This window comes from Enoplosus armatus, chromosome 12 (assembly GCF_043641665.1).
Source record: "Enoplosus armatus isolate fEnoArm2 chromosome 12, fEnoArm2.hap1, whole genome shotgun sequence".
In the NCBI taxonomy this organism is placed as follows: Eukaryota; Metazoa; Chordata; class Actinopteri; order Centrarchiformes; family Enoplosidae; genus Enoplosus; species Enoplosus armatus.
In genome coordinates this window covers 30,769-57,041 of record NC_092191.1, presented here as the reverse complement: position 1 = coordinate 57,041, position 26,273 = coordinate 30,769, and the positions used below count along the sequence as shown (strand labels likewise).

At 41.8% G+C, this 26,273-nt stretch overlaps 2 protein-coding genes across 3 annotated transcripts in view; both read left to right on the top strand.

Moving 5' to 3' along the window:
- The first annotated feature begins 5,213 nt into the window (after positions 1-5,213).
- tspan14 (tetraspanin 14) lies at positions 5,214-11,982 on the top strand. Its single transcript, XM_070915589.1, has 9 exons — positions 5,214-5,306; positions 8,067-8,147; positions 8,679-8,729; positions 8,967-9,113; positions 9,263-9,433; positions 9,568-9,693; positions 9,841-9,891; positions 10,568-10,681; positions 10,851-11,982. The coding sequence occupies exons 2-9, from the start codon at positions 8,067-8,069 to the stop codon at positions 10,914-10,916; spliced, it is 807 nt and encodes a 268-aa protein (XP_070771690.1). The 5' UTR covers positions 5,214-5,306; the 3' UTR covers positions 10,917-11,982.
- A 1,951-nt stretch (positions 11,983-13,933) lies between these two features.
- The window catches only part of LOC139293882 (echinoderm microtubule-associated protein-like 4), a 30,916-nt gene continuing 18,576 nt past the window's right edge, over positions 13,934-26,273 (top strand). The window contains exons 1-5 of one of the 2 annotated variants that reach the window (XM_070915534.1): positions 13,934-14,241; positions 16,623-16,808; positions 17,286-17,406; positions 19,717-19,908; positions 22,584-22,724. In XM_070915534.1, the coding sequence (XP_070771635.1) occupies positions 14,217-14,241; positions 16,623-16,808; positions 17,286-17,406; positions 19,717-19,908; positions 22,584-22,724 (665 nt within the window). In that variant the 5' untranslated portion in view covers positions 13,934-14,216. The remainder of the gene's footprint in view (positions 14,242-16,622; positions 16,809-17,285; positions 17,407-19,716; positions 19,909-22,583; positions 22,725-26,273) is intronic. The other variant, XM_070915535.1, reaches the window with a different exon arrangement.

Genomic DNA, 26,273 nt, shown 5'->3' with positions numbered 1-26,273 from the left:
GGGTTTGCAGTTGATGAAAAAGGTTTCCAGGGAAGGAGAGCAATGCCGTTGGATCACTGTCATGTCGTTACAGCAGCTACTGTTGATGTAGAAACAAATACCTCCACCCTTTGTTTTGCCGGAGAGGTGTGCGTCGCGGTCCGCTCGGAGTAGCTGGTATCTGTCCAGCTGCAGTGGCGCGTCGGGAGTTCTTTCACCCAGCCATGTGTCCATGAAGCACAAAACAGCAGATGAATAAAAGTCCTTGTTTCCCCTCATTAGTAGCTGGAGTTCGTCCATCTTATTTCCCAGTGAGCGCACGTTAGAGAGAAATATTCCGGGTAGTGGTGTGCGTTGTCCTCGCCGGCAAAGACGCACGAGTGCACCGGCACGTTTCCTTCTACGTCGACTTAGAGCTGCAAAGGTGAGAGCACCATTGACCAGAATGTCCCACAAAACAGCTGAGGGTGCAAGAAATTCGGGAACCAAATCCACTGGAGTTGTTCCCCTGATGTTCATGAGCTCTTCTCTGGTGAAAAAGCTCCGTAAACCAAAACAAAAAACACTGTTTACAAAGAAAACAAGGCTAAACAATGCGCTCCAACAGACCGAGGCCATCTTGAATAATAATCAAGATTCGGTTTCACACTGTCTGCTGGAACAGTAAGATTTTCTCTTATAGAATCAGGGCGTCCACATGGTTAGGCATGGCCACATAGTGCTTAAAAATATAAAAAATATAAGTGCTACACAAACTCACGCAAAGCACTTTGGGAACCGTTACGGTTGAAAAGAGCTTTATAATCCACATTTAACATGTGTTTGTCCAAATGATGATTTACACGTTACTGAGCCCGAAGCTCTGAGTGGAACCATAGATCACTGAGCACCTGGGGAGCCTGGTTTTGAGTTTAAGATTAGCAAATTTAATAAAATTATCAAAATTGAAACATATTTAATTTCTTCAGAACCTAAAATATATTCTTATCAGCTCACTGTCTAAAGTTTTAATTGTTCCTTTAAAAAGTTCCACTGAGGTTTGTTTGTCTCTAATTTGTCCTCAATCTTCTGTCTCCAATTAATGTTTGTAATTTTTGTCTGATGATTAATTTCTGTGTTGAAGCGGCGAACGCCCATCTGAGTCACGCCTGTCTCTTGCCAGGAGCTGACTGGCTGATTATCGTGACAACAGTTACAAACCATATGACCCTGTGACCTCAGCAGTTTCACAGGAAGTTAATCAGGACAGAATGTCCTCATTAAGAGCAGCAGCATGACCTTAACAAGCTTCTCACATCGTTAACATACAGACAGGCTGTCGTCATGGTAACAACAGAGTGGACCACCAAATAACTTTGTGATCAAAGACTGATGTAGATATCATATACTCATTCATCCATTCATGTATTAACTCATTCATCCATTCTTATCTGACTATATGATTGTTAATGAGATGATCAGCTGTGTTAGGAGTGAAAGAGTTTAACTGAGTGAACATGAGATCATAAATGTAGATGTTCAGTTTAACCTTTGACCTCATGTTAAAAGTGAAAATGAATCATCTGAAATTAAGACAAAAGTATCTGAGTGATGTGTAAATACTTCCTGTTTGGTCCTGATCTCATCTCCTCACCTTAATATGTCTGCATAAATCTGCATATTAATGAGGTACAGCTGTTCTGATTGGTTGTCCACCTAAATGCACAACTGAGCGCCACAGGAAATCATTCCTGCCTGTGGCCATCAAACTGTTCAACTCCTCCCTCTGAGTGTCAGACACTCAGAAGAAACAGACTGATTCTGGACTTATTTCACCTCTGTCAGCAACTATAACCTCATTATTTATTCTTTATCTATATTTATACTTGAACTGTGCACTACTGACTGTTACTGACTTAAAATTACAATAATCTATGCAATAATTCACCAGTACAATACACATACATGTACACTGATATTATATATATTTTTTTATTTTTCACTTAAATACTGCAAATGCATACATTTTTATTTTTTATATCTTATATTTTTACATACTTCTCATTTCTAACTCTATGCTACTTTTTCTATTCTTGAATGGGAGCACCTGTAACTTGTAACTTGTTGTGTGTAATTTCAATTAAGTATTTCTGATTCTGATTGTCAGAGTTGATCACAATCATGTGTGAACGCTGATCATAAATATTAGTAGTTAATGAATCAGCTCATTAACATAACGAATGACTGTGACAGTGAGGTCATCAGTCAGCTGGTTGATTATTACATAACTTAAACACTGACAGACATAATGTAACTGATTAATTAATGACCTGATTAATACAATAATCAAATACTCAACAATAACCATAAATACAGACAATGCAGAGACAAAGACCTGAAATAACTGTGTGGGTGAACTCCAGGTGTGTTGGTGGTCTACGTATGTGCAAGTGGACTACAGGTGTTCTGATGGACTACAGGTGTGATGGTGGACTATAGGTGTGCAGGTGGACTATAAGTGTGCAGGTGGACTGCAGGTGGACTGCAGGTGTGTAGGTGGTCTGCAAGTGGACTACAAGTGTACAAGTGGACTACAGGTGTGCTGGTGGACTACAGGTGTGCAGGTGGACTACAGGTGTTCTGATGGACTACAGGTGTGATGGTGGACTATAGGTGTGCAGGTGGACTATAAGTGTGCAGGTGGACTGCAGGTGGACTGCAGGTGGACTGCAGGTGTGTAGGTGGTCTGCAAGTGGACTACAAGTGTACAAGTGGACTACAGGTGAACTACAGGTGTTGTCTACAAACTACAGGTGTGCTGGAGGACTACAGGTGTGCAGGTGGACTACAAGTGTTCAAGTGGACTACAGGTGAACTATAGGTGTTGTCTACACACTACAGGTATGCTGGTGGACAACAGGTGTGCAGGCTCCACCTCAACCAGCTACATTAAATCACATGAGATAATAACTTGTACACACAAAGTAAAAATCAGTGCTGAGAGAAGTACTAATATCGCAGTGTAAAAATACTCCATTACATGTTACTCAAGACCGACACTGAGCATCCCCATTGAGGGAGGAATTCACTGTCTGGCAGAGAAATCCATTCACAACAGAAAAACGAGGATATTCAGTCCATAATTTACACCTGACACCACCTGGAGCTACTTCTCATATGCCCCCAAGGTTGTCGAGATCCACTCCTCTCAATCCAATCCAGCACTCTACCAATATCTGCAGCAGCCTGTTGCAGGTCTTCCATTCCAGTCCCGTCATATTAAAGTGCATGTATGAAAGACAATTCATCTGTCTCACTGTCCATTTCCACATGCTGTCCCTCTGGGGTGAGGTCCGAGGGGGGTTCACAGCGAGGGGCTGACAGGGTGTTGGAACACTTGACTCCGTGTCCAAGCCTGTGGCATTCACCTGGGTGGTCACTTCCCATTGGGCGTCATTTACCATACCGGGTTCAGTATACCATTGTCCATCCTTGTGCTGTATGATCCAGTTAAAAGTATCCCATTCCAATATCCATCTTGCTCTTCTTCCTGTGGGATCCTTGTCAATAGACTTGCTGCAGAGGCCCAATAGAGGCTTATGATCAGTTATGATGGTAAATGCAGCTGACAATATAGCCCACAGCTCTCTGTCAAATGTGGACTAGTGCTTTTGGTGGGAGTAAGTGACTGACTAGCATACACCACCACTGTCTCTAGCCCTTCCCTGTCTTGAGCCAACACAGCCCCCACTGCTTCCATGGAGGCATCCATATACACGAAAGGGGGCATTGAAATCAGGCATGGTGGCAGCCCGGGGCAGATGAGAGCACCCCTTTCAGAGTTGCACGCTGGGCAAAGTCCTTAACAAAATGTCTATAGTAAGAGCATAGGCCCGCAAACGCTCTCAGTTTGGTTGGAGTCTGTGGTGTAGGCCAGATTCTGACCTTGTCTGTGTTTCGGGGGTCCGGCTGTACGCAACATGCCACAGGAATAATACATGACCTCTAACCAGATGACACTTCTTACGGTTTGTTTAGTGTCATGGCAGTTGCGATGGAAACATTACAACACTCAGGAATGAAGTGTTTGCCACTAAAATACTATTGTCCCATAATTGCAGGCGAAATCCAAGAGGGCATGGTTAGATACAAGAAAGTCCAGGCCCAGCAGTAGTGCTTGTGTAGAGCCCCTAAGTACATAGAAAACATGCTAATGCCTAATGTGTCAAGCATCTGGCCATTCACAGCATTTAGGGGCCACTTGCTGGAACAGACATGCGGAAATGATAAATGACTCTGTGGATCCTGAATCCACTAATATGTTGATTTCAGTCCCTTCAATGCTTCCCCTTACATATGAGGCACGCTGTCGTTCTGTCGTGTCATGCATCAGTGCATTACTTGCTGAGTGGATAAAGGTTTCTCCCTCCAATGGGCCCGTAGGTGCGGTAGCTGGTGTTTGGGCCGCAGCATCAGCTACATCTCTTTTCCTGACTGATTTGCTGGGTCCTCTCTCTTGGGGAGAGAAAACACATTCCTGAAGGGACCCCGGAGCAGGTCAAGGGCTCTGCCAATTGTTAGAGCAGGCCCGGTCATCATTGGGCACCCGGTAATCCTGTTCTCCTCTGCTCCCCGTTCTCGCCAGCCACAGTCAGGTGAACAACTAATTTCCCTCATGTTTTCAGTAAGTCTGTCTGTCCATGGTTGTCCATGGCTCTGTACAAACCACCTTCATGAATGCCTGAACGGCCACTGGCAGATTATCCCACAATGTAAAAGCAGCCTTGGTCAGCTGCGTTGGCAAAGTCCAAGACAGAAAATAATAACAATAAGTTCTCTATAATGCCCATACTTATGAATATTATAAAATAACAACATGTACGGGCCAAGATGGCAAACTTTACTGCCCCCAACACTGACAAAAGCAGCTCATAACAGATCCACATATTCCGTTCTTACCTTTCATAATAAAAGCCCCAAACATATACACTGTTTAACTGATCCCCAGAATGCAACTTAATAAAATAGCTTACATTATATTATATTATATTATGATGTCTGCATGTGCAGGCATCATAGAGAGTACACAGACTTTTATTTAACTATGTAAAAGACAACAGGTTTTGACAGTTTAGTTTTCTGTCTGCAGCTCCTCTGTTCTCCAGTAGGTCGCAGTAAGATGTAAACTGGTCCGTCTCCAAAATTAAAAACCAAGGAAGAAGAAGCTGTGTTTTTGTTACTAGCGGAAACAGCAGCAGAAGAAGAATCCGTTATCAGAAGGGTGTGTTTGTATTTCTTTGATTAAAGTTTCGGAGGAACCTGACTGTGTTTATAAAGACGAATCTGAGGTAAGACTGACTATGTTACGCTGTTATTCTGCTACAGTTCACTTCTCCGGTTATACTCACACTTTACACAGTTTACAGTTTGCGTTAGCATTAGCCGTTTCCTGTTAGCTCTGAACAAATAGAAACTCTTTCTGAATTCACAGCTCATCATTAAGGGTTTCTAACGGCACATTTAAGGTAGTTATTCGGTAGGGTTACCGTACAAACTGACCGGAGGGTTGGTGACGTTGTCGGTAATTTACAGATAAAAAAACGAAAAGCTGCTAAAAACTGACTAACGTTACATCCGGAGTTACAGACAGATTAGCTTCAGCTAAGCTAACCTTAAACATCAGACATGAAACTCCTGACTCTAACCTGGTGAATTACTGTTTAACTGAAGCTGAACATCAGTTTGTTAGTGTTCGACTGTGTATAGGAGGAAGCTGACTGCTAACAGTCAGTGTTTTGTTAACCTGCTAACAGTCAATGTTGTATTAACCTGCTAACAGTCAGTGTTTTGTTAACCTGCTGACAGTCAATGTTGTATTAACCTGCTAACAGTCAATGTTGTATTAACCTGCTAACAGTCAGTGTTTTGTTAACCTGCTAACAGTCAGTGTTGTATTAACCTGCTAATAGTCAGTGTTGTATTAACCTGCTAACAGTCAGTGTTTTGTTAATCTGCTAACAGTCTATGTTGTATTAACCTGCTAACAGTCAGTGTTTTGTTAACCTGCTAACAGTCAGTGTTGTATTAACCTGCTAACAGTCAGTGTTGTATTAACCTGCTAATAGTCAGTGTTTTGTTAACCTGCTAATGGTCAGTGTTTTGTTAACCTGCTAACAGTCAATGTTGTATTAACCTGCTAACAGTCAGTGTTTTGTTAACCTGCTAATAGATTAGCAAGGTAACTTTTTAGCCTGGATGATGTGTTTAGCTGTCTAATATTAAGGTTTACTCTTCAGTTGTAAAATATGCCACTCTGCTGCCAGTAGACGTGTCCATGTTTGTGATAGTCAGATGCTGCAAACCCCGCCCCTTTTATGTGGCTAGATTGGTAAACATTGGGTTGATTTACCGAGTTGATAACCACTGTCGTGTGACCGCTTAGTGGGATCGCGGCTGTTTGAGTTAGTGAAGCCAGATAAGAGAAGATATCCTGGGTATGTCGAACTTGAGTTGTGTTTAATCACACACTGTATTGTTCATGACAGAGAAGATTAGTGTTAATAAGTTAAGATAAGTTAAATAAAGTTAATAAACTGTTAAAACTCCCCTGAAGTCTCCAGAACTGTCTATGTGGGGCATTGTTTACAAATACTGTTTAATTACAGTTTAATAAACACGACATTCTAGTCTGTTATAAACTGTTTATTACATGTTAATATACTGACTATACATAATGAATGATGGGACTAAACAGGGATGTAACGATACACTAAATTCACGTTTTGTTATGTTTTTGGTACAGCAGGGAAAACAGAAACATTTAGAAGATAAAAAATATAAAAATTAATTGGCCATAATTCTTATTGTAACAGTTAAGGCACTTAAATACTGTCCTATTGTCAATAAGAAAAATAAACACAAATAAATAACACAAATGTCAATAATGCTCCATTGTAAGACTCTGACCTGTTGATAATATCTGATCAACTGCACACAGAGAGAGAACTAACTAACTAAGTAATGGGTGGTTCAGGGCTCAACAAATGATCCAGTCTCTGTAAGAAGATATGATGGTCAATGGTGTTGAATGCAGCACAAAGATCTAACAAGACAAGTACAGAGACGAGTCCTTTGTCTGATTATTAGAAGGTCATTTGTAACTTTCACCAGTGCTGTCTCTGTGCTATGATGAGCTCTGAAACCTGACTGAAAGTCCTCAGGTAAATTATTGTCATGTAGAAAGTCACACAGCTGGTTGGTGACTGACTTCTCAAGAATCTTGGAGGGTTAGATATAGGTCTATAGTTGGCTAAAACCTCTGTTAATAAAGACAGCTTGATCATATCTAGTTAAGAAATGCTGACTAAAGGTAAAACTAACCCTAACCTTTAGCAGCCAAGTTGGGATGGGGTCTAAGAGACAAGTTGATGGCTTAGATGAAGAAATAGTTTTGGTTATCAGAAATCAGAATCAGAAATACTTTATTGATCCCCGGGGGGAAATTATATAGTACGGGTGCTCCCATTCAAGAGTAGAAAGTAGCATAAATTTAGAAATAAAAGTATGTACAAAAATAAGATATAAAAAAATAAGAAATATACACATTTACAATATTTAAGCGAAAAAAGTGAAAAATAAAAATATTACAATAACAATGTGTGTATATATATATATATGTATGTATTGCACTGTTTAAAGAATAATGAGGTAGAATACGGCAGGTGAAGTAGGTCCAGATTTTCAGTCTGTTTGTTTCGTTATTTGGTGAAGGTGAGGGTTGATGGGAGATAAGCAATCTAAATATATATCATGTTTTACAGCTGTTTCTGAGGTTAAGCCGACCAGCATCCTACAGCTGATAGCCAACAACCAAAACTGCCAAAACCTTCTGCGTAAAACTTGCACTCTACAACTTTTTGTTCTGCTTGTGTGAATAGTCAACAGAAATAGACTTCTTCCTGTACCAAGCAGTTCGGGATGCATGCATGTATTGTTACACCCCCAGGGTTACCGCATGTGTCAGTATATACAATGAATATATACTGTATATTAAAACAATATATGTAGAGTATATATGTTAAGTATATAACTCCAGTGTGTTGTGACAGATGTACTACTATCGATATGAGAACGCTGAGGTCAGCTGCTGCTACAAATACCTGATGTTCAGTTACAACATCATCTTTTGGGTGAGTTACCTGCTGACACACATACCTGATTACCTGATCACATGTTCACATGTTAAACTGACTGAGATGTTTTCTTTGAAAGCTGTTTCCTGTCTGCTAGTCAGTTAACAGGAAGTGATGTCAGTGGCATCCTGTGTGGTTGACGGAGCAGGAAATGTGAAATCTTTCTCAATCTGTGTTCTCTTCTGTACTTGTGTTCTTGTGAAGCGTCATTACTCACAGTTCTGTTCTCATTCAGAGTCACATCTAGACCAGTTCAGTGTGAATTACCTGAAGAGGTCTCGCTCCTTCTGGTTTATCTGGAAACTTTAGCAACTGACTTTATCCCCAAGTATCCCAGCATGCATTTCACATCAACCAGCAGTGATGGAGCAGATTTTCAGTCAGATGCTCAATGGTTATAATTTTCATCCTGTGGCTGTTATTATACGACTTTAATAAGTTTTTATATTTTTTCAGGTGAGAAAGTAACGCAGCTCTGTGTCTGTTTTTCGATCTGACTAATTGCTGGTGTGTGTCTTTGTGTTGCAGCTAGCTGGTGCTGCCTTCATTTCGGTTGGTTTCTGGGCGTGGAGTGAAAAGGTGAATGAATATACTCATTCAGTAATAATACAACAGTATTTATCTCTTGTTTCATTTTGAATAAGAGTTAAATGAGTTAGTTAGTTAAAGTTAGTTTGAGTATTTTTACACACGTTATATCAAATAAGATATGACATTTATCATCACATCATATTAATATCTGAAGGTTAGACCTCTGGTACTTGACTGACTGTTTACTGGTTCACCTTTCCTGAACTGGTTTGTTGTGATTTGCAGGGAGTCCTGTTGGATCTGACCCAGGTGACCCGGTTGCATGGTTTTGACCCAGTCTGGTTGGTCCTGGTGGTGGGCGGAGTCACTTTCATCCTGGGCTTCACCGGCTGTGTGGGAGCTCTGAGAGAAAACATCTGTCTGCTAAAGTTTGTACGTTAAAAAACTTATGTCCATTAAAAACATCTGTAAGTTTAAAAACGTCCGTCTGCTAAAGTCTGTCTGCTATGTTTTGATGTTTAAAAACATCTTGCTGTATGTTTTCTTGTACGTTGAACCAGTCCTTGTGTTTTTGCGGTCAGTTTTCCAGCGTGATCGGCTTCATCTTCGTCCTGGAGCTGACGGTGGCGGTGCTGGCAGTGGTTTTTCAGAGTCAGGTCAGAGATTGGATTAACGACTTCTTCCTGGCAAACATCAAAGCGTACAGAGACGACATCGACCTGCAGAACCTCATCGACTCTCTGCAGAGGATGGTAACTCGTCACTGTCTGTGTTTGGTTGTGTTTCAAATAGAAAGTCATGATTCAGGAACCTATAGGATATTGGTCATGTTGAGCACCGTATCTAGTTTCCTTATTTCCTGCTAAGTATCTTGTTCTTTTAACAGAACCATTGCTGTGGAGCTCAGGAACCGGATGACTGGAATCTGAATCTTTATTTCAGCTGTAACGGGACTCATCGCAGCAGAGAGAAGTGTGGAGTTCCTTTCTCCTGCTGCATCACTGATCCTGCTGTGAGTTTATCTGATCAGTATCAGAATCAGAATCAGATCAGATTGTGAGTTTATCTGATCAGTACTGATCAATACACATAATTAGTCACCCTGGTTACATGACAATATAAAAAGTCTGAAGCTGATAACAGTTTGTTTGTGTTTCAGGACACGGTGCCTAACACTCAGTGTGGCTATGATGTGAGAAACAGACCAAAGGTGAGGTCACTTCCTGTTTTTTAAATCTAACTTCCTGTTGGGTCAGGTGTGGGTCAGCATGTTGGTGTAGGTGTGTCTCTACAGGTACAGCCAGGAAGTTTAGATTCATCAGTGTAAAAGTTTCTACCAGCAACATGATCTTTAACGTCCTATTGGGAACATGTTCTTTAATGTTCTACCAGCAACATGTTCTTTATTGTTCATCCAGCAACATGTTCTTTTAACATTCTACTGGGAACATGTTTTTTAACATTCTACCGGCAACATGTTCTTTAACGTTCTACTAGCAACATGTTCTTTAACGTTCCACCAGCAACATGTTCTTTAACATTCTACCAGCAACGTGTTCTTTAACATTCTACCAGCAACGTGTTCTTTAACGTTCTACCAGCAACATGTTCTTTAATGTTCTAACAGCAACATGTTCTTTAATGTTCTACCAGCAACATGATGTTTAACGTTCTACCAGCAACATGTTCTTTAACGTTCTACCAGAAACATGTTATTTAACGTTCTACCAGCAACATGTTCTTTAATGTTCTTACAGCAACATGTTCTTTAATGTTCTTACAGCAACATGTTCTATCAGCCACTGAACAAAGCAAATCATTATCATTAACCCGATAACGTTATATCGGGAACATGTTCTTTAACGTTCTTCAATGTTCCTGTGCAGAGTGAGTGGAGTGAGCATATCTACATTAAAGGTTGCATTGCTGCGTTGGAGGACTGGTTGCCTGGAAATCTGTACACTGTGGCCATCGTCTTCATCGTCATCTCTCTGCTGCAGGTACAATACTCTGTCACAGTACTGGTACTGCACAGTTCTGTGTATATTGACAGTACTGCATGTGTACGTACTGTTACTTGTCTCTACTGGTTTCTACTGTTCACAGCTTCTGTTGACTCAGCAGAGGGGCAGAGTTACGTACCTGATATGTCTGTTTACCTGTGATCAGATGGTGGGGATCTACCTGGCCAGAACTTTGATCTCTGACATCGAGAAGGTCAAATTCAGCTACTGAAGCTACACCTGCATGGGGCGGAGTCTTCACCAGCAGGGGGCGGAGCCTCTATCAGGTGTTACTGGACCAAGTTTCTTCAGTCAGACGTGCCTTCTTCTTCTTCTTCTTCTAACTCTGCTTTATCTGCCTTCACCTCATGTCAGTTCAGTCTTCTTCTGATGATCTTGTTGCTATGGTAACTGAAAATATGGCGTTGTGTTGAATGTGTGGAGCCTCCACAGTCCTGAAGGAGGATATTTTTTTGTTCCTGTGTGAAAGATGCATCTAATAATCTTCTGATAAAATATATATCTTTCTGGACTTAGAGGCTCTGTGAGAACGTGACGTTCTCCTGATGTTTTAATTGTTATATTTTTTTATGTCATTGTTTATGTTGTTTTGTCACTGAGGGCTTCATCATCTAACAGACGTGTGCCTGCTCAGCACCAGACTGCCTTCACTTCTCCTGCAGTTTAAGAATGAACACAAACTGTTTCTCACTGTGACTTCAGGCCTATTTCTACTGTTTCAATCCTCTGTGAATGTTTAAATGGTAAATGGTCTCAAATATAGCGCTTTTCAACCTTCTCGGTTACCAAAGCGCTTTACAATTACATTCACACACTGATGGCGACCAAGCTGCCATGCAAGGTGCTGGTCTCCATCGGGAGCAACTTAGGGTTCAGTGTCTTGCTCAAGGACACTTCGACATGACGGGGGGAGCCAGCCCGCAACCCGCTCTACCCTGCTCTACCTCCTGTGCAACAGTGCTAATCACTGCCGCACCATGCCGCCCAGAGACTTATTGAAACAGTGACCTTTGACCTGATTGGCTGTTTACCGTTCAGTGCCTCCATCATCACCATCATCATCATCATCATCTGTTTCAGTGATTTAAAACATAAAATTAACCTTTGAATGAAAAACAGGTTTTTAGAATTGGGTTAGGTCTCCTGCAGCACAAGATGATGTCTTTTATATAATCGGCCACAAATACGACCAAGAACAGAAGTGAATTCTCCCATGGGAAATGGGAAACATCAAAATGTTTGTATTTGCTTGAAAAATAAAAGCCTTAAACGATCAATCAATTATTGAAATAGTTGCCAACTAATTTTCTTTCAATAAATGAATTGTCAAAATGAAACAAACTGTAAAACGCAACTTTTAGAGGCGGGACTATCGATGTGTCGAGCTCTCATTGGATAACTGATGAAGGTTCAGTAGAGTTCAGACTGTAGCTGTCATCCTACTGCCTGTTACTGTTTTCAAAGTCCCTGTCGTTATGTGAAACGACGACACCGACAACCTCCTAGGTAGCAGCTGGAAATGGCAGGTTTTGACAAAGATTTGGATCCTCGGTGGTTTTAACGGGTCCAGTGAGCTCCTCCAGAGCTCAAGTATAGGTAGGCTTCACCTCCAGGACACTGAACCTAACCCTAAACCCAAGTTATGTTTGTCTTTTTTAACAGTAAAAGTTGTAAAACCACAGTCTACATACGTCGTCTACTATTTTATGTTGCATTTTCTTTAGCGAGGATGTAACCACTTTAATGCCAGGGCTCACCTCCCCACGTGCAAATGTTCCACCAAAACAAGTTCTCCCCACACACTATTTTGTAACTGCACCATCGCTGCATCCTGGGCTTAGCTCCGCCCAAGACGATTGTGATTGGTTTAAAGAAAAACAAACAAGCCAGAGAGTTTTTTTTATCGTAAGTCCCAGGACGACAATGGTTTGAGCCAGACAGGCTATGCAAGGTTACGGTCATACAGACCACATCCAGAATTAGAAACCACAGAATTCAGAAAGCATCAGAATTCAAACAGAAGTTAAAATCAGTTCAAAAACAGACATTAACATCACAGACTATTCCAGGTTCAAGTTGTGGTCGCATGTTGATTGAACATGAAGACAGAGAACTTTATTGACACTGGATTCGTGTTAACAAGCTTTGAATACATTTTTGTTGAAATGTTTTGTATGAATAAGGATTTCAGGATGTTTGAGCCAATCAGAAGAAACCAGAGAAAAACCTGAATTATTGTTTAAATGTTCTGCTGTAAAGGTTCTATGTGGAGTTTTCTTAATGACAAAGTGGGCCCCGACGTTAACTGTAGTCAGCATCCTGCTGCTCACACAGCCAAAAAAGTGACGTGACATACATCAGACTGATTTAACGATCTGTAATGTTCCTATATTTTATTTGGACCATTGGCAACAAACGCTACATCTGTGACGTGTAGCTGAGTTACAGCTAGCTGGCTAACCTTAGCTCAGGTTTGAGCTATTTGTATTTGTAAACGTCAAGCTGGCCGGGAATCTGGACGGGTCGCACTGTTGCGGTGTAGGTGTAGGTGAGCTGAACGTGGAGGCTCAGGCATTTACATCGATATCAGTCCACAGGCCGTTATAGGCCACGAAGAAAGTCGGGGAAGGTATCACAAGTTACGTTGCAATCCATTCACACATCGGCAATAAAACGATTAATACATGTAAAACTCCACATAGTATCTTTAACTTGTTTTTAATGATTTTAATGATTTCATTTCATTTTCTGTTTGAGTTTAAACAGACGATTTATTATGAAAGGGATTCTGGTTTTTTTTTTATAAGTGAATTTTTATGTCTATATTCAACAAAATAAAGTTTTGTCTGAGTTTGTTGTTTCATTGTTTTATTCTATGTTTTTGTTGATTTATAAACTGAAGGTTAAACAGTATTTACATTTTATAGTTAAACAATTAAATTGACAGAGACAAAAACTTTGATTCAAACATTAATGAAGAAAAAAACTGATGTTTCACTTCCTGCTGTTAGTGTGATGACGGTGAGTGACCGCCGGGTGGCGCTGGTGCTCAGTAACTCAGAGAAACCGCCTCTGAACGTTTGTTAGTCTGAGATACTGAAATCTGACCTGCCTCTCCCTCAGTCTCCCCGTCTCCTCAGTCCTCCCCCCTCTCTTTCCCTCTCTATACCCCCCTCCCTCCTCCTCCGGGGAAGCGCGCGTTGCCAGAGCAGGCGGAGTCGGAAACGCGCAGCAGCGTCGGTCCGTCGTGTCTACGGCTCCGCGGCTTCTCTCGTCTCTCTCTCTGCTGTCGGATCCTCCGGGGAGCGGCTTCTTCTCCCAGCCCGCAGGAAAGCGGTGGATCTTCAGCCTCACAGACGGACGGACAGGGCGGGCTGTGCGGCGGGGACAGACCCGACTGGGCTCGACTCTTCCTCCCCCCGCTGCGGTGGAAAAACCCGTACGGAGGCCCGCAGTGTGCGCTCAGCCTCTCGCAGGCCTCCGGCCCGGATTCCCGCTTTTCTCCCGGAAAATGGACGGATTCACCGGCAGTTTAGGTGAGTCCCAGCCCTAAAGAGCACATGGCCATCTGTCCATGCAGCGGCTGGATGGTCAGAGTCCCACGCACTTCTGGTGGCTTTACACGTGTCACGGCTGTATTTATCAAGAAGACTCTGCACCGCCCCTCCGGCGGCTGCAGGGCCACAAAGCTAACAGCTCCTCCTAAAGGAGACTCGTCAGAGTCTTGGACCCCCTCAAAGATAAAGACCTGTATCTGTTTGAGAACAGCAGAGTCTCATCTAAAGTTTGTATTGTTTCTGTGAAATATTCAGAATCTGATGAGACGCTGCAAGTCCCCGAACCACAGCTTGGACACCACAGTGTTAACGTTACTATGTGTGTGTTACTGCGCGCGCGTGTTTGTGGACTCTGAGCTGCAGAACAAAGACTCAGTATATGGATGTGTGCGTGTGTTTCAGTGTATTTCAGGAAGTAGTCAGAGCCGGTTTCTGCAGTATTTAAACAGATGTCTCAGTGATCTGAATGATGTTAGATTGACAGAAATAATAATCATGTTTATTTAAAATCAAAAAGTAAATATTAAACTTGTTTCACTTGTTTTTGTACAGTATTCAATGAGGCCCCCAGGAACTAAATTCAGTAAATTAATCAAATTCAGGTTAAAAATAACAACAACGTATTTGGTCTTTGCAAACAGAAATGATGTTTGTGTTTATTTGCATACAGAGCGGGAAGTGAGATCCGCATGTGGAGACACAGACGTGATGTCAGAAATCACTCCTTACTCTCTCATGGCTCTACTGTGTCTGAAAACTGTAATTTTCTGAACCGACTTATCACCCCCCCCCCCCCCCCCCAAGTATAGAGAGACAAACTTTTAGCAGTTAGCTGTTAACTAGCAGTTAGCTGACTGAAACTAAGCCAGACTGTGAGTCAAACAGACTACACACACACTTGTGCGGCTGTGGCTCAGGAGGTAGAGCGGATTGTCCATCGATCACAGGGTTCGATCCACTGATCACAGCGTTTGATTAATCACCGATCACAGGGTTCAATCCTCAGCTCCTCCTGTACAGAAGTCTAAGTGTCTTTCAGAGACGACTGAAGTCCAAATTGCTCCCGATAGTCAGACCAGCTCCCTGCATGGTAGCTCGCTGCCATCAGTGTGTGTGTGTGTGTGTGTTGTAAAGGGGCGGGGCATAGAGCTGAGGAATGTGAGAAACAGCTGTGAAATATGACACATATACACCCCCCCAGCACCCACCCACCCATACATGCACACAGACACCTGAACACTGCCAGTTTATAGAGGGTGTTGTATGCTGTACAGATTGTAATGCCCCCTGAGGCAAATTGTTCTTTCTGATATTTGGCTATATAAATAGAATTGGCTTGACCTGACCCCCAAACATGTAAACATGTAAACATGTAAACAACAGACATTAACTTGGAGTTTAACTTAAATGATTGTTTATGATGATTTTATTTTGAAGTACCAGTACTGGACCACAGTCCTTATATGTTTTTGGGGTTCAGTTGATGTGAGAGAATCTGTCTGAAGGAGGAAAGAATGTGAATGAACATGTCTATCTTTGATAAAGTTAGCATCATGTTTGCACCCTGTTAGCATTCTGCTAAGAGCAAGAGATCATCCTGGTTTTCTAAAGAGAAGCTGCAGATGTCTCTTGATGTTTGGGTTGATTGAACCTCAAAATGTGTTCAGTGCTTAACTTCAGGTTTCATGTAAATGTGGAATAAAGAGCAGCAGCACACCTAAATCACTCGATTTTTGTTCTCCTTTGAGAAAAAATGAGAAACCAAAACGGAGAAATGTGTAATTTATAATTCATTAAGACACCCCCCTAGCTGTACTTTAATTTGACAGAATACACTCAGGTCATCTACATATATAGAGACCTTATTTTGATACAGCCAATCAAGTCTTACATAAAGCAGTATCATAGTCACAGCAGACAGTCACACCAAGCCAACCAGCAGCCTGCTACACAACACAAGAACCACAGACTCTGAACAACAACCCACATTAGCTTCCTGCTAAAGTCTCCTTCTTATCTAACTTTCAAACATGAACACACGTCTTGTCCTGTACCTCACCTTGCTGAACGAGCCACTAAACAAACATTTGCCGGGGGAAATATATTCAGATTCACTGTAGATGACTGACGGTATATTCAGATCCAGTGCCTCACTGTAGATGACTAACTGTATATTCAGATCCAGTTTCTCACTGTAGATGACTGATGGTATATTCAGATCCAGTGTCTCACTGTAGATGACTAACGGTATATTGAGATCCAGTGTCTCACTGTAGATGATGGTATATTCACATCCAGTGTCTCACTGTAGATGATGGTATATTCACATCCAGTGTCTCACTGTTGTTTTCTCACTGTAGATGACAGTATGTCTGGAGCGAGTGTCTCAGATGTCAACGACCGCCTTTCTGCTCTTGAGCTTCGTGTTCAGCAGCAGGAAGATGAGTTGACAGTGATGAAAGCTGCTCTTGCTGACGTCCTTCGGCGCCTTGCTGCTTCTGAAGTCTCTGTTGCTTCCTCAACCAAGAAACAACATGGAGGGAAAGGTAATGTTTACATTTTTAAATTGTTTTTACTTGATAAGTCTGTTATTTATTCTTGTACATGCGTCAGAGGTGGTGGAAATTTACATCTGAAATGGGTCTTGCGCATGGGTGTGGCAAAATGGCTTGATAGCACCCCCTACAAATTTGGTAGGCACATGTATCATGTCGAGACTTAAAATAAGCCTCTTGGAGCCATACCCTAAATTGAATTTACTATACACTTTTAGGGTATTTTTCGCCATTTACAGGTTCTGTACTTACGTACAAACTCCTCCCTAGAGATTTAATCAGATCGGCTTCAAATTTAACCCAACATGTGGGAAGATGCAAGGGCCCATTCATCACTGCTTGCAGCTTTCATTTTAGGTAGCTCTTATCACGCTGATGTATGGGCGCGACGTCGTCCTCGGGAGGAAGTGGAGACCCTTTGTCCATTTTTATCTTACAATGGTTAACAGCAGTGTGCTGCCCCTGCAGGTGGTGCTGCACTGCGTGAAGCCTACTCGATGTCCTGTATCGCTAACGGAGGAACACCTGGACGAAAGAGAGAGTCCACCTCTGTCACCAGGAAGGAGACGGTGTCGTCCGCCGCCAAGAGGTAAAGACACACACACACACACACACACACACTCACTTTCCACCAGTCTGAATTCAATCCAATGATTTAATTTGTAAGGATTCATATTGGGGTAATTTTTAGGTTGGTCATAGTTATCTTGTTGTTTTGAATACTTCAGTTAAGGCAACCTTATGAGAGAATTGGATTTTTTTTGTGACATGGCACCTCTACAGTTTTTGGAGTGCAGTTCACCTTCATGGACAGCTGTACACGTGCATTTGTTGATAAGCTGAAGGATGGGGCTTATGGGCTGCCTGGGCTTATTGGATGCCTTGGCTTATGATCAAAAACGAGCGAGGCGCCAACTTTGCTAACACAGCCAAACATCAAGTGGGTGCAACATCAGAATATATAGCAAGCCAGCTAATTAATATTACTTACTAATCCAACAGTCTGAGATTTACTCTCGTCCGGCCTCGTGCTTGGTCACTAATTTTTTCAGAATCAGAAATACTTTATAGATACCTGGGGGGAAATTCTTAGCTTCCTCTGCCAACATCCTCTTTAGTCTCTTTGCCTCTGCCATGATTCCCGTATTGAGAATACCGAGCTAGACCCATGTGTGACGTAGTAAAGCATCCAGGACATAAAGTGTTAGGCACTTCTCATGGGAGATTGTACCCGTTCAACCAAGTTACATAATTCAGGAAGAGGCGTTCGGGCACAGAGTGTAGGGCTGCACAATTATTTGAATATTAATCTCCATCATGATTTTAGCTTCCCACAATGGAATGAACATGATTGATTGCGATACTGAAGTTTAAAATGCGTGATCCGCTCATGGAGAACATGCATATCAAATCAAGGGCTTCCTAAACTAAGAGCCACCAGGGGGCGATCAAGAGGTTTTGGATTCACTGTTGGGGTAGTCTCGCATAGCCAGTCCTCCGATCTCCACACTTCATTTTAGCGCTGTACTTTTGGGCAGAGCCATGTAAATAGAGGCTCTGCTTTTTAAAAAAATTTTTTAACACAAATCTTTATTTTAGTGTTAACAAGCCAAATGTACACAGTCAAACAGTTCAACACATAAATAATAATGTATATAACATACAGTCAATAGACCTATGTAATAATACAAAGTGCTAAGTGATAAAGTGCTGACTAATAGCAGAAGAGAAATATACAACAACTAGCAGATGGGCAAAATGAAAATGTCTGGAGCAGAAGAGCTAGTCTCTTGAAACAGATAATCATCGGTTGTTTGCAAGTAATTCGTATTTAGGGCAAGTGATATTAAGCAAGAATAAATCATCTGTAAAGAGTGCATGAGACTTGTGTCTGCGCCGCAAAGCAACACGTGTTATTTTATTTGTATTTTGCTTCCAGGAGATGCATTTTGAATAATGACCAGTCTTATTTTGTTGCAAACATTTGTACATTAGCAGGAATGTAGCACAACATTGAAGGGAAAGTAGTGCTCGGTTTATTTAAATGTCAAAGTGAAAATAAATATTTTGTCCCTAAAATCAATAAATAATTGTGATAAATAATAGTGATCTCAATATTGATCAAAATAATCGTGATTATCATTTTTGCCATAATCGTGCAGCCCTAGCAGAGAAGGAATGAAAGAGGCACCATTCTCCCTATTTTAAGTAAGTGTACATCTAAATTAAATTGAAGCTGTTATTTCGAGGGAAAATGTTTACATAATGTTGCTTTAACTGTCAATGATTTTTCTCCACAGCTTTTTGATTTCAGCTTCCAGAGTGTCTGCAGACTAGATCTAATTAATATGGCTGATGTAATTTATATAATCAATGACTCTGCTGTTTGTTTTGACTCACTTTGTTTGAGGACATGTGCTAAGTGCTCTGACATACCCAGTATAAACCAGTGGAGTCAGTCAGCAGCCTGAGATTAGGTTGAATCACTGCAGTAAACACAGTAATAGAATTAAGTAGCAGCTGTACCAGATGGCTCTCATTCACTAGAATTAAATGGAACACAGTAGAAATACAGGAGAATCAGTAGTAGTTTCTGGTCTTTCACAGTCCTGGTCTTGTCCCACAATGGAGGGGAATCAGTAGTAGTACAGGAGAATCGGAAGAAGCACAGTAGAATTAGAATCAGTGTGTCCTGGTCTCTCACAATCCTGGTTTTGTCCACAGTGGAGCAGACAGGAAGAAGGAGGTCAGCAGCCAGCGGTCTCAGATGGATTTTGGTTTGAATCACTGCAGTAAATACAGTAGAATTAGTAGAAACACCGTAGAATCAGCTGATTTAGATTTAGAAACAGTTGAATCAGTAGTTTGTGGTCTCTCATGGTCCTGGTTTTGTCCACAGTGGAGCAGACAGGAAGAAGGAGACCAACAGCCAGCGGTCTCTGATGGAGGAGATCCAGGAGCGTGAGGAGCATCCTTGCCCAAAGGACCCGTCCCACTCTCCCTCCTCCCCCCACCCTCCCCCGACCCCTCAGACCCCCCAGAGGCCGGCCCAGTCCACTGACAGCAGTAAAGGCCACGCCCCTCCCAAAAGGTTTCACTTTGTAATCTGTGGGCTGCATCTAACCTGGCTTCCTGCTGACGCTTGCTCTTACCTCACCCTGTCAGTGGTTACTAACCCCGCCTCTGTGGACCCACAGTCCTTTCCTGCTCTACCCACACCTAAGTCAGGCTGAATGCACCTGATCCAGCTGTGGGTAGAACAAAGCAGGACTGTGCTCCTCAGAAGCAGGTCTGATTGACCTCTTGGAGATCCTGGAGTCTCCCAAGGCCTCCTGGAGTCTTCTGAGGTCTCCTGGAAATCCTGGTGTCTCACTGAGATCCTGCTATCTCCTGGAGATGCTAGAGTCTTCTATTCAATTCAATTCAATTCAATTTTATTTATATAGCGCCAAATCACAACAAAAGTCATCTCATGACACTTTACAAATAGAGCAGGTCTAGACCGACTCTATATAATGTTATTACAGAGACCCAACAGTTCCCACCATGAGCAAGCACTTTGGCGACAGTGGCAAGGAAAAACTTCCTTTTAAGAGGCAGAAACCTCGAGCAGAACCAGACTGTAGGTGGGCGGTCATCTGCTTTGACCGGTTGGGTTTGAGAGAGAGAGGGAGAGAGGGAGGGAGAGAGAGAGAGAGAGCTAGACGTAGACGTAGACGTAGAGACACAGACAGACAGACAGACAGACAGACAGATAGATAGGCAGAGATATATGGCAGCACTAGCAGTAGAAATAGCAGCTATAATCTTCTGAGACCTCCTGGATTTTTCTGAGACCTCCTGGAGATCCTGGAATCTCCTGAGACCTCCTGGAGATCCTGAAGCTTCCTATTTTCCCCCACAGAGGCTGGAGCTTCCTGAGGCCTCCTGGAACTCCAGAAGGTGTCAGGAAGATCCGGAGCCTGTAGTCATCTGAGGCCTCCTGTATATCCTCTTTCCTCTTTGCTGGTAGAACTCTCAGGCTGAGCTGTGTGTGTTTTATCCTAACTACTAACGTTTTCTCCTCCCACCCTCACCTGAGGACCTCCTCCTCCGGCAGATCTCATGTGCTGTAACTGGACTTTCTTGCGGAGATCCTAGAGCTTCCTTCATGGAGTCTCCTGAGGCCTCTTGGGGATCCGGGAGTCTCCTGAGGTCTCTTTGAGATCCTGAAGCCTCCTGATTTCTCACCCCTTCTGGCTCTTCTTTACTCTTTGCTGGTAGAAAGCTCAGGCTGGGCTGTGTGCGTTTTATCAAAACTACTAACATATTCTCCTCCCAGCTTCACCTTCACCAGGACCTCCTCCTCCACCTCCAGCAGGCCTCCTGCAGCCTGGGACTTGAGTTTCTGATGTATCTCAGCTCACTAACCTCGTCCTGGGTCGTGTGCTTAACTTTGTCCTGCTGAGATGTGTGTCTCTGGAGGAAGAAAACTTTGAGTCATTGAGATTTTTATCTATATAATTACAAACTGAATCTGCAGCTCTTTGAACTAAATGATCATTTTAAATTGATGGCATGTGACAGTTTGTTTGTAAAAGCAGGATAATGGTCGGGATAATGGTTTCTATGGAGGTAAAGAACATAACACTCTTTGCCTCCTTTTCATCCATCCTAATTGTTGAACATAATGTATAGAGCCACTGGGTCAGGCAATTAATCTTGTTTGATAGATAAACCAAATTACAATACAGACCTGATGATGGCGCTAGATGAAAAGTCAGAGCATCAGCAAAGTTATTACAATTTATCCTGAGAGGGACATGAATGTCTGAACCACATTTCATCAAAATCCATCCAGCATTTTTTGAGCTATTTCACTCTGGACCAATCCGAGGCAGTTTGGTATGAGTCCTCAGATGATGCAGATCTGGTTGCTGCAATCAGGGTTTCGCCTGGACTTTGTCTTCCCTTCTCATGTCATTTTATCCATCACTTAGCTCCAGAGTTGTATCTGAACAACTACTGCTCATATTGTCCTGAAATATTCTGAAACCTTTATATTAGATTTGAATGACCCCATTTTTTAATCTTTACAGTCCAACAGACACAGACTGCAGACAGGTTTCTGGTCATACTACAATGAGTGTCTGCATACACCAATGTAGTAGAGTTCTGCAAAGGCTTAAAAACTGAGACCCAAACACGGCCCGCACCCATTTGGATGGATGCTGAAACTCTTACATGTAGTAACTTGTTTGTCAGTGTGTCAGCCATAAAGTTTGGGCTTCATGCAAACAGTCTACACGGACCTTTTGTGGATGTGAGCGAATGAAGAAGTTACTGTCATGAAGACCTTTATGGACACTGTGGAAACTAGATTTGCACTTACACATAAATGATCAGGATGTTTGTTCAGTTGTGGCTGTAATGTACTCTGCAGACTCTAGACAACGCTAATAGGTCTACAGACTGTGACACTGGCTCTGATTGGGGTTATTATTATTCTGATTACAGCAAACTTATGCATTTAATTGAACTGCAGAGAGAACCAGGCATTTATTTCTGATGTCCCCTGGTCAGTGCAGTTGGCATCAACAGCTGAAACACTGAAAGGATTCTGTTTATTAATCATGTTTACAGGCTTCAAAACTACACATTAGTCAGTAATCAACAAAAAAACTACTAAATCGAGATAAAGCTCAGTGACTCACAGTGACTTCCTCCTGATGTTACAGCACTACTTTGATACTGATTGTGTTATCGTGTGTGTCTGTGTGTGTTCAGGGGACCCAGTGTGAAGCGGTCCTCAGGTATGGAGCGTTCTCAGAGCAGCACCTGGGACAGTTCAGAGGAAAACAGGAACAAACTGGTGAAAGCTGCGTCCACCTCTAAACTGCTTGCCAAAGTGGTCAAGAATGCTGAGAGGTATATACACACATATAAACTGTTTACGTATAAATACACACATATATACTCTGTATATATACAAAAAGTTGGGTCACCCCACACATTTATTACTATTTAAAATGCCTAAAATTAGAATCAGGTGCAAATGATTAGAACACTGCTAGAGGAGTCTGTCTATACCTCTCTGAGGCCTTCAGAAAGAAGGTTGTAGATGCGTATGGGTCTGGGAAGGGATTTATAAGATCTCCAAACATTTAGAAATCAGCCATTCCATTGTCCCGAAAAAACATTTACAAGTAGAGAACATTTAAAACAGCTCCCAACATGCCCAGGTCTGGCTGTCCTAGCAAGTTCAGCACAAGAGCACACCGCAAGATGCTTAAAGACGTCTCCAACAATCCAAAAATATCATCACTGGACCTACATGTAGCTCTTGTCACAGTTGAAGTCCAAGTACATGCATCTACCATCAGAAAGAGACTGCACAAGTTTGATTTTCATGGTAGGTGTGCAAGGAGGAAACCATTGCTGTCAAAAAAAAGCCAGAACACCTAGACAATACCAGGACTTCTGGAACAATGTGCTTTGGACAAATGAATCCAATTTGAATTATTTGGGCACCGTAACAGAAGACATGTTTGGCACAAAACAAAAGACAGCTTTTCAGCACATGAACCTCATACCAACTGTGAAGCATGGGGCTGGAAATGTCATGGTTAGGGGCTGCTTTTCTGCAGCAGGGCCTGGCCAGCTCACCACCATAAAATACACTATGAATTCTTTATTGTATCAGGATTAATGAGGAAAATGTGAGACCATCTATCCAAAAATTAAAGATGAAGCGGATGTGGACCATGCAATGACAATGACCCAAAACTTTCCAGTAAATCCACCAAGGCATTGCTCAAAAGAAAGAAATCGAAAGTTCAAGTTCCATATTTCTTAAAAAATAACTAAATGGTTCTGGTAATAATGGCCAGCTGAACAGATGGTGAGCCCAGATAGACAGGAACTAACTAAAATACTGCAGTTTGACACATCAGAATCAGAAATACTTTATTGATACCCGGGGGTAAATTACACAAAACAATGGCAATCGCAAATGTCAACAAAAATACCTAAGTTGAAGCCTGATTACTACCGAACAAGTCCCCCAGAAACCAGACAAGCTAAGCTTAGGATGGACGTGGCTAGTGCTAACAGAGCTAGCATGACCCACCTAGCTAGCTCAGCCCAAGCAAAATCAAACGACAACAGAGAAATATTAGCAGCAATCAACTCCCTGAAAGCAGACGAGCTTCTGGCTGCCAGCTCTGAAATCAAAACTAATCTCAGTTCCTACTCTGGAAGACTGAGGATGGCCAAGGATTGCATTGGTGAGACAGAAGTGTGCTTCAAAAACGGAGGATGGAATGGATAAATTGGTGACAGCATTCACCAAGAAGATGGACGACCTTGAAAATCACCATAGGAGGTCCAGTCTATGTATTGTAGGTCTCCTGGAAAACACTGAACACAGGGAATAGAATTCGGCTTACACTGGATATACACGCTGCACAACCGACAAAGACGTGTCCGTGTCTCCCAAAGAGATTGAGGCATTTCTCTGCGATGGAAAAGACATAATTGACGGTTAAACAAGGCTAGTTAACCTATCTGGACCATTCAGTGGAGCCGTAAACTTCCTCATTTTGACTGAACAATCGCATTTGTTTTATGGACTACAACCTATGGATCTTTTTTTTTCATTTAAAAGCACACAATTGATCCCTGTGGGGAAATTGTACAGTACCGGTGCTCCCATTCAAGAGTAAAAATTAGCATAATTTAGAACTAAAAGTATGTACAAAATATAAAAATAAGAAATGGAAAATAAAAAATATACACTTACACTATTGTGTGAACAATAAAGTAAAAAATATATACAATAACAATGTATATGTATGTGTATACATATATATATATATATATATATATATATATATATATATAAGGGGGGGTGCCAGTGCTCATTCATAAATCTCTTCCTTTTCAAGTGAAAGACACCTGCATCCATTTAAAGGCCCACCAGGATGGTGCTTTGATACAAAATGGCTGCATGATCCAGTTTTTTTGAGCTTTGTAAATTTCCACATAGATATGAGCTTTCAAATTAACACTACACAAACTTCTCCCTCTGTCAGGTTAGAGGCATTCCTAACGTACATTTGAGGGCAGATAGATGCTATACGAACTGTAAGTTTCATCATCAGATGTCTGATTTAGAAAAAGACAACTAGAAAGGGACACAGTCCTTAATGATACTCTTAATCTGCAACCTAAGTTGGCAGTTGAAATAGCCCACCATAATGAATTTTCTTCCAATAGAGCCTTGGTGAGTACAAATAGACTTAAACAGTCATTTTATGACCAGGGTGAAATCTAACTTCAGACCCTAAAGAAAGTAATGATTCATAAGTCAGAGCCTCCCTGTGATCCAGAGATTCAGACAGACTTTTTGGATGGAATACAGTTTCCCTGTCAGTGCAAATTTAGATGCCCCAATACCATAGTTGTCTGATGCCATGACTAACATGAAGGGTTAGGGTGGGAGGAGAGCGGGGCCTGACGGGATCTCCATAGACATCTATAAAGCCTTTTAAGGAGAAACTGCAAGATTGGAGGAAGACAACACTTTTTAAATACCTCCATAACCAAAATGACCAAAAGCTGTGGCAGCAGACTGCACTAATAACGATTATCCTAAAACCAGGAAAACATCCCTCCAGATGTCTCTCTTAACATTGACCATATCTGTTCTTAATTCAGACACAAAATTGATAGCTAAAGCACCGGCTTTAAGACCCGAAGACCACCTGCCTTCCCTGGTAGGCCTTGATCAGAATGGAGACTGATTTAATATTTTACACGTAGCAAGGGGGGCTTCTAATACGGCCATTCTATTCCTGGATGCTGAAAAGGCTTTTGACAGGGTGGAATGGTTTGGGTTTGGGGAGAATTTTTGTACACAATTCACCATTTGAGGCATTGAAAATTGCCTGGCCCTTTATGCTGATGATATTGTTCTATTAGTGAGAAATCTGTCTGTGTCATTGCTGGCTCTTATAAAACTGATTAAGGATTTTGGTGTATTTCCACCTGATCACACAGATTTCCAAAAACTAAAGTATTTTATCAATAGATGGACACTACTCCCTTTTATCCCAGATTGGACACTGAACATTAATATCATCAAGATGAATATCCTACCTGAATTTCTGTATTCATTTCAATCCCTGCCATTGAACCCCCATCTTCATTCTTTCCCAAAATGAAGAAGATTTTTACAAATTTTATCTGGCGCAACAGGGGACCAAGATTTTGCTTGTCCCTTTTATACATACCGTATGAAAGAGGAGGGATCCAGCTATTCAGTCTTTCCAGCCCAAATAAGAGCAGCAATGTGTTGGTTTTAAGATGGAACTTAATAATAGTAATGATCTGCAATTGTATATAATGATAAAACAATCAATACATACCCACGAAGCTACCAAAGGCATAAGATGTTTTCAGATGTAGTTGGAACTC